Raw genomic sequence first — 15,827 nt, forward strand, 5'->3', positions numbered from 1 at the left:
AGTATCAGATGTAATTTTGCTTTTTTTTAAAGTCAAACACCCATTGCAATGTTCTAGCTATAGTCTGCTATCTACAGTATATGAAACTCAGGAATAAAAATATTTACAAAAGGCCCTTTTAAGCAGATAGATACATACTGTACAGGTGTCCCCTAATTCTTTATGACTGGACAGGCTTCTTGAAGGACTAGTTTGCTTCTGAAAACATATGGCCTCTTTTCCATATTCTGGATAATGTTCACATTAAATTGGCTCTTCTATAATACTGTACTTGCTTTAGATGTGAGGAAAACATTTGATCACTGGAACTACAGTATTTATGGAGTTTTGTAGAAATCTTTGGTTTCAGACATTCATTTATTATTATCAAGTCAAAGCTGTCATGTTTAATTAGACATATGTACAATAAATCTTGGAAAGCAATAATTCAGACAGGAAATTCAGACAAAGGTCCTCTTTGGTGCTTCTGAAATTATTCTGCTTTCACAGCACAGCACAGAAAATGTTTTACCCTAATGCAGAAATCTCTTCTTCATCTTGGAGTGTGGAGCTTTATGCTTTATCTAGCTAAGCTGAAAATCCTCCATGGTCGGCAGCCCACTACATGCAAAAGTCCACTTTTCTGCAGCGAGTGTCAGCAATATCATCTCAGTCTATACTGGAAGGGGAACCTGACAAGGCTGATATCACAACCATGATTATTTGTTCTTTCATTAGAACCTCTAACCAAAGGTGTTCAATGAAATAACAGTGTGTATGTGCCACTGGTATACATGGATCCAAATATATTTCAATCTATATTGTTGACATTTTCCTGGTTCTCTGGTATTTTTAGTTCGGTTCTTCAGCCTTAAATCTATTCGAAAACTCTTCATATAAAAGAAAATTTTAAAAAACAAATATGTCTTTGAACCTCCTTGCTGCAGCAACTTCACTTCTAGTCTCCATTGTTATTAATTTACAGTTTTTAGGTTTTGTTTATGTGTATACTGTACCAATATCTCCTCTAATGCTCACAATAGTAATGCTTCAGTTTGTGTATAAAAGAAGGTCTAGTGTATTTTCTACAAGGGACCTCAAGCTTGATCAAAGCCCTGCAGTATGGCATAATACTGTACCTTTTCCACGTTTGAAAATCTCACACACAATCTCACACACAAATCTATTTTAAAATTGCACATGGATTGTAACATGGATTGTAACCATTACTATCCTGATCATTTGAGATGAAGACTGTTCCCATGCCTCTTTGTCAGAAATGCACTGTGTTTTTAGTTGTGATTGGTGTACTTCTGATACTTAAAAAAATAATATTTCAGAATTGTCAAAAAATTATTGGTGCAGGCTTTACTGACTGAAAAATAGGTGTTTATAAAGAGTGTTATATTCAGGAATAAAGCTTTAATTTATTCTTTACTATACTGACAGTGTTTAGTGGCAGAGTGTATGATATAAGTACTAAGAATCCTTCTACTCTTAAAGACATAAGGTTAATAAGTGGTTTCTGCCACGTTTAGGGTGAAAAACTAATGGCATTACCGATAGAGTCTCCATTAACACATATTGTAGCTTGTGATACAATCTTAAATATGAATAGAGTACGGTATATACAGTACACTATATGGCTTAACATCAGCTGAGCAAACAAAGGAATTCACAACTGTCAGCAGTCTGACAGCTTGAGGTGAAATATAATGTATACCTTATATGTATAATAAATATGTAGAGAAGCAGTATGCTGCTGTAAACATTTTATTAAGTTACAGTATTATAAAACTTTACACAAATGCACCAAACAATGTTCTACATGCACAACATTAGTATACAAGACAAACCCATTACTTTTCAATATGAAATCACCATATTTTTGGATCAGCTATCTCACAGAGATAGGGAAAACATTGAATTAATACAGCAGTATTAACAATTAAAGGCCAAGTGTTGAAAACGTATTACGTATGTTTGCCTTTCTGACACATAATATTCTTTCTATTTATCCAATAAGATAACTGTTTCTCTTTTGTGGAAATACCATATTTTAAACTGGCGGACTCTGTCTTTTGATTGTTCAGGTGTTCTGTGTTTCATACATGGGTGACTTAGTCAACACTGAGAACTATGGGTTAATTCATTTTTCTTTATACAACTCTCATTTTCCCACTCTTATCACATATACAGTAACTGTACAAGAAATTAGTTTTGCAGATGTCTATCCCAAATAATATACGATATGTCTTATGTTTGTGCTCATTACTTACTGTAAGATAATATCCTGACTTATTATATCCTTTTACCACTTCTAGAAGACCACTATGGTTTTTTTTTACAAACTTTTGGGATATCAATCATAAAACACTTTTCACAAAAAGAATACTGAAATATTTGCTTACAAATGTGTAATCAATGGATGGAAAGGAAGTGTTATATACAGTGACTGATGGCTTTGAATTTTCACTGTGTACAGAATGCTTTCCTCAAATGCAGAAAATAAGATTAGAAGTGGGTGAATCTTTTTGGAATGTACACATGCTGTTGTTTTATCTGCTAATTTTAGATTTTTTGTTCCTATTTTTGTGCCAACACTTGACCTTTAAGGTAACTTAGAAAGGAAATTTGCTTTTTGTATATACTGTATTACTTCTTTTCAAATTTCCATTCTATTGGTAGATTTAATATTTAATGATTGAATAGCAATATTGTATTGTCAATGACAAAAGACAGTAGAAACAGATTCATCGTGATTTAATCTTATTAGTAAAACCATTTTGTGTTGTTGCTGATGTTTTTAATCATGAGGATGCTAAGGGAAACTGTTATAATGATCTAATTACACAGCTTCTCATCTTTAATGAGGAAATGCAGTGCTACTTAATACACATATGTATGTTTTAGAGATTACAAGCTTGATTTTTTATTAGTTCATCTCTTTTTCATCAGATAAAGGACTGATTACATTTAAGACCCAGCATGATTTATGATTTGTGATGTGTAGAATAAAAACAGGTGAGAGTGAGACAGATAGAGACAGATAGGCAGTCAAACAAATGCCCACAACAAGTACACTGGCATCAGTCAATCTACTGTCTAAATTGTGACAGCTGCAATAATAAGAGAGAAAATCAATATCCCATTGACTTCACTGCAGCAGAATCTAATCAAAGAACACAGGCCTTTATGAAATCACACAATGAGTGGATAGGACAACCTAATGGTAACTGCTAAGGACTTTAATCAGACTCATAGGCCTGAACACCTGTTCCAGTGGATGAACAGCAGCTGAACAGGGGTGCTGTGTCACCTTGGTTCATTCCCTTGTGATTTCTTTCAACTCTGAAATCAAGTGCAATGTATGTGCACAAAGTGTATCATCCATGGGAATGTGAGACTTAACCTTTATCAGGTATAACAGTACTTGTTAAATAAAGGCACAACCCTACAGCAGTTCAATGAAAAAATGATATTTTCATTTTTTTTTACATTTTCAGGTTATCCAATCCCAATTCAGATGGATGTGATCTACAGAAGACCACAAGCTTTTTCTCAGCAAGATACAGGTTTAGAATTTGCACTGATAGTTCCCATTACAGTTCTCACTACATGTAACATGCTTGGATATAACAACAGCCATAATTCCATTGGACCTGAAAACTTCCAGCATGCTATAATTAATTCAGATGTCTTAATAATTCCTTAATTATGCCAAAACAGCAGACCTTATACTGCATATGGGGACATGTTGACTGTAGTTTCGATGATATTATAATCAGTCATGTGTCATTGTATAGCTTCCCTTTTTTCCTTGTATTTATAATTTAATTCATATTTTTACATAATATACTTACTATAGTACTGTATGCATTATCTTCCATCTGATGTTTGTGTGCTTCATCTGTTTTCTTTCTTAAAAGTAGCTTTCATTTGTCCCATGTTCATTCTTTCTAGAAATTTAGATGAATAAAGATTTGAAAACTTCTTATACAGTAGATCATGGTCCCATTTTCTGATGAAGGCTCTAACTTTACTAATACAATGGGCAAGGCTTATTTTACAATGGTATAGAATGCCACTGAAAAATGGAAACACCCAAGAATATTTTAAACAATGCTGAACAAATACAAACATCTTAAACCTGTATGTTAATGATGATTATAACATTTCTAGAACTTTTAATTTTGCTTTTCACTGCATTATCTTCAAAGGTGTCCTTTTGAAGAAATCCAATCTAATAAGCATTGTCCCTCCCCAAACGACAGCCAGATAACACATTAACATACAGTAGCCAACTGTCAAACTGAAGTAGACAATTCTTAATATCAACGCAGCTTTAAAATATGAATTATTAAAAGAATAACTGCAGGCCAGCAGTTTGCTATAAGTGCCATTAGAGCAGATCCAGTGTGGGGAAAGTGGTGTTTTAAAGCACTACTTCGCTGTAAGTGAAGAATTTCCATTCTGTTTCGGGGGGTCTGCTAGATAGTCTCTGAAGAACCTTAGGGCTCACTGGATTCCTGGTTGAAAATACCCTCAGTAATGTAATTCCTAAAAATCACCACAATCTGACACCACTGAAATGTGTGTGGAATCCTTAAATGAGAGAAATATTGATACATTTTATGTCGTAAAACATTACAAAGTGTTCATTTGCATAAAGGTTTCAAATTCATTTCCTGGAGGGCAAAGTGTCTTCTGGTTTTGTTCCATCCTGAGTTGTCAATTACTGTAGATTCTTTAGCCTAATTATTAAGATATTTAGTCATATAGGATTGTTCTTAGGGTTTCTTACTGTTGAAAAGACATTCAATTCACTACACCTCAGAGCCTGGTTAAATACTACAGTTATGCATTTAAATAATTAGACAACGTCACTTAGAGCTCAGCTGGAACTAAAATCAGAAGACACTAGGCCCTCCAGGAATTGAGTTTTAGACCCCTGATATACAACGGAAGAAAACAGTCAGCAGCCAGTGCTTATGAAGCATCAATGTCAATGTCAACTATAATTATTGTTGGGAAAACAGAAGGTTTATTTTCCTGAACTATGAAACAAACAATTTAATTGTACTGAAGTGAATCTTTAAGCTAAGATACAAACTTCTATTTAGATTCCGAGTGCTGATGTTCGGAACACCTAATGGGAATTCTGTTAACATTTCTACAGGCTGTTAATTCTAAATTGTTTCTTAGTCACTCAGTCGGAGTCTCACATTAGTTTTACATGGGTATTATCTTTTGGTAGGGTTGTGCAACAATTTTATCTGAAAAAGTGAGGCCTTTAAGAAACTTGTGCAAGAAGAGATTATAAATGTTTGTTATATATATATTTAGATATATAAAATTGTTGTACCTTAAGGCATGCTCACACCAATGTAAAGCATTTGCACTAGTTAGCCTAAAGGAGGAAATGAAAAAGAAGTTAATTTAATGCTTTTTTCTGAATTTGAGTTAAGATGTCTAATGACATTCTTTCCAGTGATACCTTCGTATGTAGTTCAAATCGAACAGAAACATTAGATCGATGGTTAGCACAAGCAAATGTCTGCTGAAAGTTCTTGATATCATTTTGGGAAATAGCAATATTTTGTACTCCTGAAACTAGAGTGAAGTTTTCACATAAATGTGGCCCATTTTACTGACACTATTCTAAAAGGAACAAAATTAAAATGCAGTTATTAATGACTAATGCAATAATAATTAGTTGTAGTTCAACTAATAACTAAAAATAATTAGTTTTTTATACATTCTGTTGAGGAGTAAGTTATTGATTACTTGCATTATGTGGACATTTCTAACCCTAAAAAATGGTGTTATCTCTGAATTTATGGAAAAAGCTTTGCGAATACAAGGGTGAATCTCTTTGTTTTGAAAGTAAAAAACAGATACTATAGCACCTTCTGTAAATATATACAGTATGTCCACAAAAGAGCAACTAAACTGGAATAATCTGCTTCTGATATTCTATAATCCAGTTTCAGAAAAAGCTTTTGTTTGATGAATAGTACTGTTATTTTGCTTTCTTTAGGGCATGTATTGTATGGGTCAAAACCTAAAGGTAAATGGCAAGAAACTGAATAAAAATTAAACTTAATGAAACCATACTAAAAGCAACATAATTTTGATGAAATGAGGAAATTCCAAATACAGTTGCCTTATTTAACAACTATTTTACTAAATCATGAAATATTTCATTTGATCAGTTCTTTACATTATATGATCAAGATACACAAACACTAACGTTTGGAAATCCCATTCCAGACCGGTTTTCTTAATTAGGGATAATGATACACATTAATATGTTTAAATTGTCAAATTTCTGCCTTAAGACATTTAAATTGAGTCCATGCTGTCATGTACAAATGGCTTGAATTTGGATTTATTTTAAACCTACACAAAAATATTGTCAGTAGCACAATAATGATTTTGTGTGTATGTTAAACTACTTTGGTATGTAAATGGAATTAAGGCATTTATCATCTTGAAGGATAATCTAAGATCAAAATAAACTGGTATACCACCATTCCCTCATGGACCCATGTATATTTAACACAAGTATATTGAACTGAAATTTTCAAATGGTTTTAAAGGCAAGTATAACATAACTTGGTAATAGATTTGATAAGCAACATGCACTCTATCCCAGTTTCTCTGAGTGTATCACCATGTTATGTTATACTTGCTATCAAAGCCTTTCAAAAATGTTAAATACACAAAATAGCAATAAGAATTCATAATGGAGCTGCTCAAAGAACTAAAGGGTAATAAAAAGCTTCTGGTGCATTCAGAAAGGTACAATATACGATAGTCTAGGCATTTGAAAAACTGTGGGTATCTCACAATGTAGATCTGAATGTAGAAAACAGTACTATGAGGACCACCGAAAGGGTGAAGGCATTGAAAGTTGAAGTACTGGAGCCTCTAGCACTCATACCTGTAAAGAAATAAGAACAGTAGGAGTTTGTGGCCAGGATTACAGTTTACCATCACTGAAAGATGAGTTTTAACATGGGTATCACACGTTTACCATGATTTTACCATGTTTTGCACTGGTTTGTTACACTGGTTGGATTATGGTGTTGTATAGTAAACATACTTTAGAAATGTATTATAGTAGTTTTACAAGGAAACTACTGGAAACAAATTGACAAACAATGGCAAAGCCATGTACAAATCCCAATGAAAACCTACCTATGTTTTCATAGGAGATAATAATGTGACATTGTTTCATTTTATGTACAACAATGCTACAGTGCCATATGCAGTACAGTAGCATCATTTCTAGATTGGAATTTCTGAATTTCAGAAATTCCACATTTGGAATCTGTGCTCATAGTGTAATCCTTTGATGTCTGTACAAAACTTTCGTATAGTCATTTTAATACATGGACAGTTAAGAGAGATAAGAGATAAGATCACTTAAGATAAGATAAGATAAGATAAGTTATGGGACTAATAAGGTGATGAAGAAATCAAAACCATAGCTGTTTAAAAAAGTAAAATAAACAGAAATAGCTCACACTTACTTAGTTTATGAATCCTAATTTGTTCACTGCCAGCTCCCTCTCCTCCTTCACTTAAGGCTTTAACCTGTATTAGATAGTCATCGTGTGCAGCAAGGTTCAGATCCACAGTGGTCTTGTTAGTTGTGAGTATATTAACAATGTTGCTTTTGTATCTTCTGAATAATACCTGAGTATCAACAGAAAAATATACTATACAGTACATCCCTGTAAACAAATCCTTTTAGTTTTCCATCTATTTTATGCACTCAGGAATGCTGTTTTCAGTTTTATAATATCCTTTATAATGAATACAAAATTTGTCTCCATTTCTTCAAAAGCTATACACTCTGTTTTGAAAATCCAATGGGAAATGATTTGCAGTTCTTTAAGTAATCATTCCATTATTTCAAAACCTAATCTTGAAAGCATTGCAATTTAAATGAATCAAATACAGAACTTTTTGATTTTTTTTTTCAAGGGAAGGCTGAGGTTGACATTGTTCAGGATTTACCTGATTCAGTTTGCACTATCAGTTATGGTGAGGTTTTAAAGTAGGATTAAGAGACAATGGAAGATCTTTTTCATTAAAGGCAGTAGAATAAAGCATGTAATGTGCATAAAAAAAGGACTGTCTACTGTATATACTGTATACTTTCATAACAAAAGTGGATTGATTCACATCCATTGTTACATTGATTGCCTTAAATCTTCACTGACGTCTACAGTATGTCTAAATTATCTTCTCACACATCAGTACATCTGTTACTGTATCTCTTCTTTTAGTTTAGAAGTTTTTAAAACCTGCACTTTTGATGATTGCTTATACAGTACATGAACCACAGCCTTTGAACCCTTCAAACTGTCTGAATTGCCAACTAGAGGCATGTGCACCAACAGTTATGCATCTTATGAGATCACTTAAAATAGAGTCCCTAAGCATTATACCCTGCAGAAAAAGCCTGGTCTGCTACTGCTTTATAACTCTTTCATTTATTCCTCATCATTTCACATGAGGTAGGCCACCCTAGTCCTCGAGTGCCAGATTCCTGCTGGTTTTAGAGAAACATTTATACAAGCACCTGATTACAACCCCGAAGACACAGCTAGATGTTTCTTCTCATATATTTAATTGGTTAATTAAGTTAAATTAAGGTCTGAGATGACAAACAAACTCAGTAGTCCGGGACCAAAATTACATCTTCCTATTCTGGATAACACCCACTACTTTTGCAAGGATGAGTTATTCATATGCGATTATTATGGCAGGCGGACAGGTAAAAACCCAATTATTTGTTTCTTTTGTAAATTCATGTGACTACATCTGTAGAAAGTTTTTGCTTTCCGACCATGCTAATTCACAGGAGGCAATCATCTGAAATACATTTTGGAGAATAAGCCAAAAAACAGATCTCTAATATAAGTATATACCTGTTACTTACTTGATACCCTGTGACTTCAGACTCATTTTCCATTGCTGTCACAGGATCCCAACTTAAAGTTAGCTTTAAGCCAATCAGGTTCCACTCAATATTTGATGGAGGTTGACTTGGTGCTAAAAGGAAGTGAATTGGTTAATACAAATCACACGATAGATGTTTTATCTGTATCCTTACTTTAGAAGTAAATAGTTTTGGCATATAACCCTTTTCAGTGAACAATCTGAAAAAAAAACATATTTTAGCATTAGTTTGTCTTCTACAGAACATTATGCCTACAGTAGTTTTTCATTTTGCACAAGCAGTTATACAGTCAAACAAAACAGATGAAAGCTTGTCAGATAAACTGCTTTAGTTGTAAGTACAGTACTGTACGGAATATTTTAAAAGCACTCACGTGGTTTTTTGGTTGTGACGTTAAATGAAACAGAAGAAGGGCCTGTTCCAGCAGTATTAAATGCATTCACTGCTATGTTATATAAGCTGTTTCCTTTCAAACCAGTAATATTAACTGATGTCTGATTCCCATATACCCTTACTTTCCCTAAAGTATCAGGTTTTGAGTCATATTCCATGTACACAACCTGTGGAAAAAGAGACAAAGCCAGAGTTAAGTCAATTATCCTTGCTGTTTTACAACAATATTATAGTTGAATGAGCCACTTTTGATATAAAAAATCCTCATTTTGGAAAGAGCAATATTGTACTTACAGTGTAATACACAGTGTACACAGTTTCCCAATTGTATTGCTTGTCTGCTTGGTCTGATTTCACAAATTAAATATGAAGCACACAACTTGAAAGTGTCAATGTTCAATAGCTTTTTTAGAAAGAACAAGCCTGGAATGTCAATACCTAGGTTTTCATTTTAGCACAACTTAAAGGATAAAAAATACAGTTTTTCTATTCCTTTTACCAAATCATCTTCAATTACATAATAGCACTAGTTCTGTAGTTTGGCATTACTGGTGCCATGGCAACACAAGGACTGCATACTTTGGGGCAAAGGTGATGGAAATAGAAAGAGCATTTGATGAAACTACAGTGCACTTTTCACATAGAAAAAAATAAAAAAGATGAGAATGGTTTTATTGGCATCAATATGCTGTTGCAGAGGCCTCAGTAACTTTAGACCAAGGTATTCAATGCTTTTTCGACGAAGATGTCTCTAAGGGAACCTGTGATGTACTGTACGCTCTAGATCCCATTAGCCATCAAAAAGTATTTCACAAACTAATGCTCAAGAGGTGCCATTTTGGGTGTTCATTACAGTGAAAGAAAGACATAATACCTCATATCCAAGCACCCTTCCAGAGGTCATCTTTGAGGAAAGAGCCTGCCAGACAACTTCAATTTGTGAAGCAGAAACACTTTTTGCTGAAACTATCTCTGGTGCTGCACTGGGTTCTAAGAAAAATTGAAAAGACAAGCTGCACTGGAAGGCTTGCTCCTCACAACGCGACAGAGAAAAATAGTTATTTCATTAATACATGAATAAGTATACAATTGTTTCTCTTTAATTTTAATTGGAGCTGCAACTGACATGAAAGAATATTATCTGCAAGACAAATTAAATTAGCACAGTAAGCTACTCTCAGAAATTAGGTGCCACAAAGCATCTTTTAATGTATGCATTGGAGCAATAACTAATCTAAAGTTGGCACCCATAATTGTTTAATCTGTAAAATCAAATTAATTTCTGAAATAGCTCATTTTTCAGGTCCTGTCATATTAAAATGAAAACCGAAATGCACAATTGCTCAATTCTCCTGTGGCATCTGAGTGCCATTGATATAAATATCAGAGTTTTTCATGATTGTCTGCATCAGACAATGCGGATTCACAAGGCCAAACGACCAGTTGTGTATGGATGAATTTCTAATAATACATTTTTGCTCAATATTTCCTCAGAGATGTGTCATCTTTGTCTCAAGTCTTTATTTTTTTATTTTTTATTTTATTTTTTGTAGCAGGTTTATGAATGTGTAGATATGGCATTTGGTCATTGTCACTGTCTTAGACATGAAGCTATTTTATACTTACCTTCTTCAGCAGAATATACAGTTACTATAGGACTGAAAGGCCCTTCTCCTTTGTTATTGAATGCTCCAACCTTTACATCAAAAGGAGAAAATGGTGAAATGCTGTCATTTCGATAGACATATCGAGCTATTCCTGGTGTGGTTATGATCACTCGTGTCCACGTCACTGTGGAGGCGGGTCGAAATGCAACGATGTATCCAAAACCTTCACCGTTTTGTAGTTCCTCAGGGATGGGCTATGAGCAAAACACAAAACTATAGTGATATTAAAACAAATACAAAAAAGAAATGTTCTTACTTCTATACATTCATACAAATATATAGGAACCTGTTAGGGACATAACACCTGTTAGCACATCATACACTACATGCTGAATCTACACCTTATATACTATACAGTGAAAACAGTGATACAAGTAGATCACAGATAATAGAAAAGACACCTTATAACACCTTTAAACAGGTAGACATAGACTTCAACAGATGTATACATTATTTGCATTCTATTTAAAATCACATCTCCATTATAAAAAAGTGCCTCCTCACTTAAAATTTCTTCAGTTCTAGATTTCCTCTTTTTCCCACTTTTTCCCACTTTTGTGTATTGGAGTTAATAATATTCTAGAAAGGGAGTGTAACAAGGAGGCAGGAAAGGGAGTATGGATCCTGTGCTGGACGCAGGAGAGAGAACACTGAGAGTTCCAATCCAAATCACAAGGCTAAGACATACTGTAAACCAGGAAACAAGCAAAAAGGTCTGATAGCGGTTAGACAGCAGGAGAGTAACAATCCGATTCACAAGACTAAATTGTAAATGAGGAGACAAGCAATATGGTCTGATAATGATTAGATAGCAAGAACATATAACGCGCACTAGGGAGCTCATAGAGAATCCACAATAGTGAGCGGGTAAGTGAGAAAAAGGGGAACTAAAATAGTGATGGGAGTGAATGGTGATAGGTAAATTAGTTACGGCGTGAGCATTTGTTAAACACAGTGCTCGTGGTTAATGTGAGACAGGTCTGGGGCGTGTGCGGAATGCGTAACAGTAACCCCCCAGGGGCGGCTCCTGACGCCCTACTAGTCAAAAGTGGATGGGTATGAAAAAAGTCTTCAATGATGTTTAAGTCCAGGATATCAGCCTCTGAAACCCACAATTGTTCTTCTGTACTGTAACCGTCCCAGTCTATCAGGAATTGGCGGGAGCCTAAGATCTTATTCACCGTATAGGTGCCATCAATGAGTCGAGGGGAAGATGAACGTGGTTGACGTCCAGAAAATGGGGATTTGTGGTAAGCCATCCAACACTGGGTTAAAAAACTCTGAAGTTTCGCAGGATCTCCCTCAGATTTTTCCGGAGTGGGGAGGAGTAAAGGGCTAGTAGTGGCAAAAAGAGAATGTCTGGCATAGGTGCCACGGGTTAAGGTGGTGGATGGGTGGCGTGGTCCACAAATCGCTGAACTGCTGCAGTCAGTTGTCCAAGAGCCTGGGACTGCTGTTGAAAAAAGGCGAAGGGGTCATTCCGGTCCGCTGGATCCATGTTGAAGCTAGTTCCTGGGGCTCTAACCTGAGAGATGCTGTGGGAAGCATTTTCCATGTTTTTAAATTGTCCAGTTCTGGAATCAAGCGAATTTTCTATTTTGTACATTATCTTAATTAAGTATATTCTTGTCATGGCCTGACCTGAGGTACCCACGAGAGATGTAGCTCTTTCCCATATGAACAGCTTCCTCACGGGACTCCTACATCCTCGGGTCGTGTGCTGAGTCACACTTCTTTCTACCAAGCCAGCACCTCATCTAATTGGACCTGACTTCCTATTGAACACCTGAACTGCCATTGCGGAAGATGCAATGTCATTTAAGCTTCCAGTTACCGCTACACTTTGTTCTATCTTTGCATCTCTCTGTTCTTACAAACTAGCTCTACTTATAACCCTTCTCCTGATTCCTAATCAAGTTACCAGGACATGCCTGCTGGAAACTTCCCTGTGGCTAATCATCCTTCCTGCAAAACTAGTTTCCTTCCTTTTCTGGATCCAGCTCTGCCTCCTGACCTTCTGTATTTTCCCTCTACACCACTTTTGTTTTTACCTGTTCACTCAGCGATCTCTATCAGACTACAGAAATCACCAAGCATCTGTTGATGGATTGTGTGCCTTTCTTTTAGCCGCAGCTGTCAGCCAGAGCAAACTTCATCATAACAATTCTCTTTTCTCATCTTTTAGGCCTGCTAGATGATAACTCTAATCCTAACCTGTCACAGTAGCAGAAACAGATTTGACTGCATCTTCCTGCCCTTGGCCTTACGGGATCCTGGTCTATCCTGACATTATTTAGATGAAGCTCTAGACTTCCAGAATTCATGGTCACAGTGAAGAGAACTGGGGAGTGCTTGGAGTCAAGGCCTCTTTGCAAAAGACTTCTATTGTAGCAAAATCTATTCATTTGTAGGTCCATAAATGGAAACTCAAGAGGGTGTATGTGTGTGGGTGGGGAGGAAGGTAACACTGAGGATGATGGGGGATTTTGTGGTATGAGGAAACTCTTTTTCCTTTTTTTGTATTGTATTTTATTAATTGTTTTTTGAGTTGAAAAGATTAAAAATAAGATTATGTTAATAAAAAATGTCACAAGCGTTCACACATTACAGAATAGAAGAGCAGACAAATTATGTAGTGTACTTGGCAAGGTTCCAGTACAGTATGTAGACTAAGAGGCATTAAGAGTTTGAAGTATAATTTAATTGATTTTTACATCAATTAAAAAAGTATGATCAATAAATAAGTAAACTGATACTTTGGTTTATATTACAGGCCAATTCTCAATAAAAGCACTGGGAAAGCAAACAAAACCATCTTCCATTTTTGTTGCTTCTTATATTTGACAGCTAAGACAATCTAAATGAAATGCTTTCTAATCCTGAGCTAAATTGCACATCCACGAAGTGCAAACTACTGAATTTGGCGGGGGCAATACAAAACCTTCACACAATTGTGAGCTATTAAACAAATGTCATTCATTACCTATCATTGGAGTGAAATAAAGCGGTGATAGATCACTTACCTCCCATGTTATTACTAATTCTGTCTTAATGCCACCACCTCCGCTTACATCAGTAGGAGCTGTGTCAGGAACTGTAAGAAAAAAAGAGATAAGCATGTACAGTATACTTGTATTCTTTAATTGTCCAACAGGGGATTAACATATAACAGTATACTCTTTTATTTTCAGGATATACAGTATTAATTGCTTGTTAAAAACATCCCTATAATGTCAACCCTGAAGTAAAGTCAATAAACATTACTAAAGCTTTGCTGTCAGTTCAGCATTCTGCATAGAATGCACCTTAAAGACCATGAAGGTAATAACGTTCAATATTTGGAAAACTTTCAAATCCAGTAAAAGAAGTTACTTAGCTTTTCAAAATGGATGTTTTGACTTTCATATTTGGCACATCATTTGTAGTCATGTAGCTTTTGAAATCAAATCTGATTTGTTGTCATGCTTTAAATAACTTCCTTTGACATGGATGAACAAAAAAGATTTTCACCTGCATCTTCTGTTCGAGTTTTGATTGATGGTGGACTAGGTTCCCCAACTCCAACACTGTTACTTGCCACTACACGAAATTCATACTCCACCCATGCATTTAGATCCACTACTGTGGCTGTTAATGTATTGCCATCAATAACCTCAGGAACTAAGGGAAAGAAATGAAGTTAGGGATGTTTAAAGAACTAAATTACTATCGCTGCAGCATCATAGTTTGTGCTGGACCAAAGAACATGTATTTCATAGAAATAAAATCACTTTTTAGCAGGATGACTACGATAGCTCTAGATTAAAATTCTGATTCTTAGTCCTACAAAGCATTCATAATCAGCTCCTGGGCTTGCTAGTAGGTTAGTGGACACATGTTTGTGAACACGAGGCTGGAATGTAGACAGGCTATTGACACACCAAAGTAAAAGGAATGGGCTCGTTATATTTTAATGCCAGCCAGCTTTCCTGCAGGCTTGAACCCATACTGTATTTTAGCACTTAAGTGAAGCATTTTTTTTTATTGTGCTTCACTGACTTTCCTCTTTAAAAACATAAAATCACTATGCTTAATTCCATCATTCCTCAATGTTTGTCAACAGTGACCATCGTGTTAAATCCATTTATACTGTATGAACAATTCAGTCAGGGAAACCAATGTGTTTAAATATGTGGTCAGAATCACAAGCCAGACAGAAATATCTGAGAAGATTCACCTGAACACTAAAAACATTATTCTACCCCAGTATGTTGGCTAAGTATGCAATTTTTTTCTAACCCAGTATGTTAGCTAAGTACATCATTTAATTCCAATTTATAAACAAGTGGTCTTAACATTTTCTAGGTAGAACATGATTGTCTCCCATCTTATTACTGCTGCATATCAAAACTCTTGAATTGCTGGTAAAAGACTCAATATATTTTGTGCAAAAGTGAGATAAAGGTTGTATAAATCACATAAATTGTTAGCATTCAGAGGTCTGTGAAATATAGTTACTTAAGTACAATTCAAAGTCAATTGGATGTACTCTATGCACCGTAGTCGACACAGACCTTTATTTAAGAGATTTGATATTATGTTTTCAAGGCATACTAAGCCCCCATTGAAACTACTGAAACTATTGAACATGAGAATTATATAGCTCTGAGTTTGTACTCATAAGCATGTCTGAAATTAATTTAAGAATTGTTGTTTAAAGTTATATGTGTAAAATGGTACTTACTAATATTTTATAAATATATATACAATACCTTGTAAGTAAATACTTCGTAACCTTTCTTAAGAGTGGGATATAGGTTCTGATTCATATG

At 35.0% G+C, this 15,827-nt stretch overlaps 1 protein-coding gene across 3 annotated transcripts in view; it reads right to left on the minus strand.

The window, feature by feature from the left end:
- Nucleotides 1-1,747: 1,747 nt before the first annotated feature.
- cntn3b (contactin 3b) overlaps nucleotides 1,748-15,827 on the minus strand; it is a 77,877-nt gene continuing 63,797 nt past the window's right edge. The window contains exons 16-24 of one of the 3 annotated variants that reach the window (XR_011189477.1): nucleotides 14,527-14,676; nucleotides 14,040-14,110; nucleotides 10,976-11,210; nucleotides 10,224-10,339; nucleotides 9,330-9,516; nucleotides 8,936-9,048; nucleotides 7,518-7,683; nucleotides 5,345-6,925; nucleotides 1,748-3,938 (exon numbers count right to left, since the gene is read on the minus strand). Coding sequence is in view for 2 of the 3 variants with exons in the window: in XM_069189363.1 (XP_069045464.1) it covers nucleotides 6,828-6,925; nucleotides 7,518-7,683; nucleotides 8,936-9,048; nucleotides 9,330-9,516; nucleotides 10,224-10,339; nucleotides 10,976-11,210; nucleotides 14,040-14,110; nucleotides 14,527-14,676 (1,136 nt within the window). In the remaining variant the exon portion in view is untranslated. Of the gene's footprint in view, nucleotides 6,926-7,517; nucleotides 7,684-8,924; nucleotides 9,049-9,329; nucleotides 9,517-10,223; nucleotides 10,340-10,975; nucleotides 11,211-14,039; nucleotides 14,111-14,526; nucleotides 14,677-15,827 lie in introns of those variants that run through there. The other 2 variants (XM_069189363.1, XM_015347296.2) reach the window with 2 other exon arrangements.

The sequence above is a fragment of the Lepisosteus oculatus genome, chromosome 4 (assembly GCF_040954835.1).
Source record: "Lepisosteus oculatus isolate fLepOcu1 chromosome 4, fLepOcu1.hap2, whole genome shotgun sequence".
In the NCBI taxonomy this organism is placed as follows: domain Eukaryota; kingdom Metazoa; phylum Chordata; class Actinopteri; order Semionotiformes; family Lepisosteidae; genus Lepisosteus; species Lepisosteus oculatus.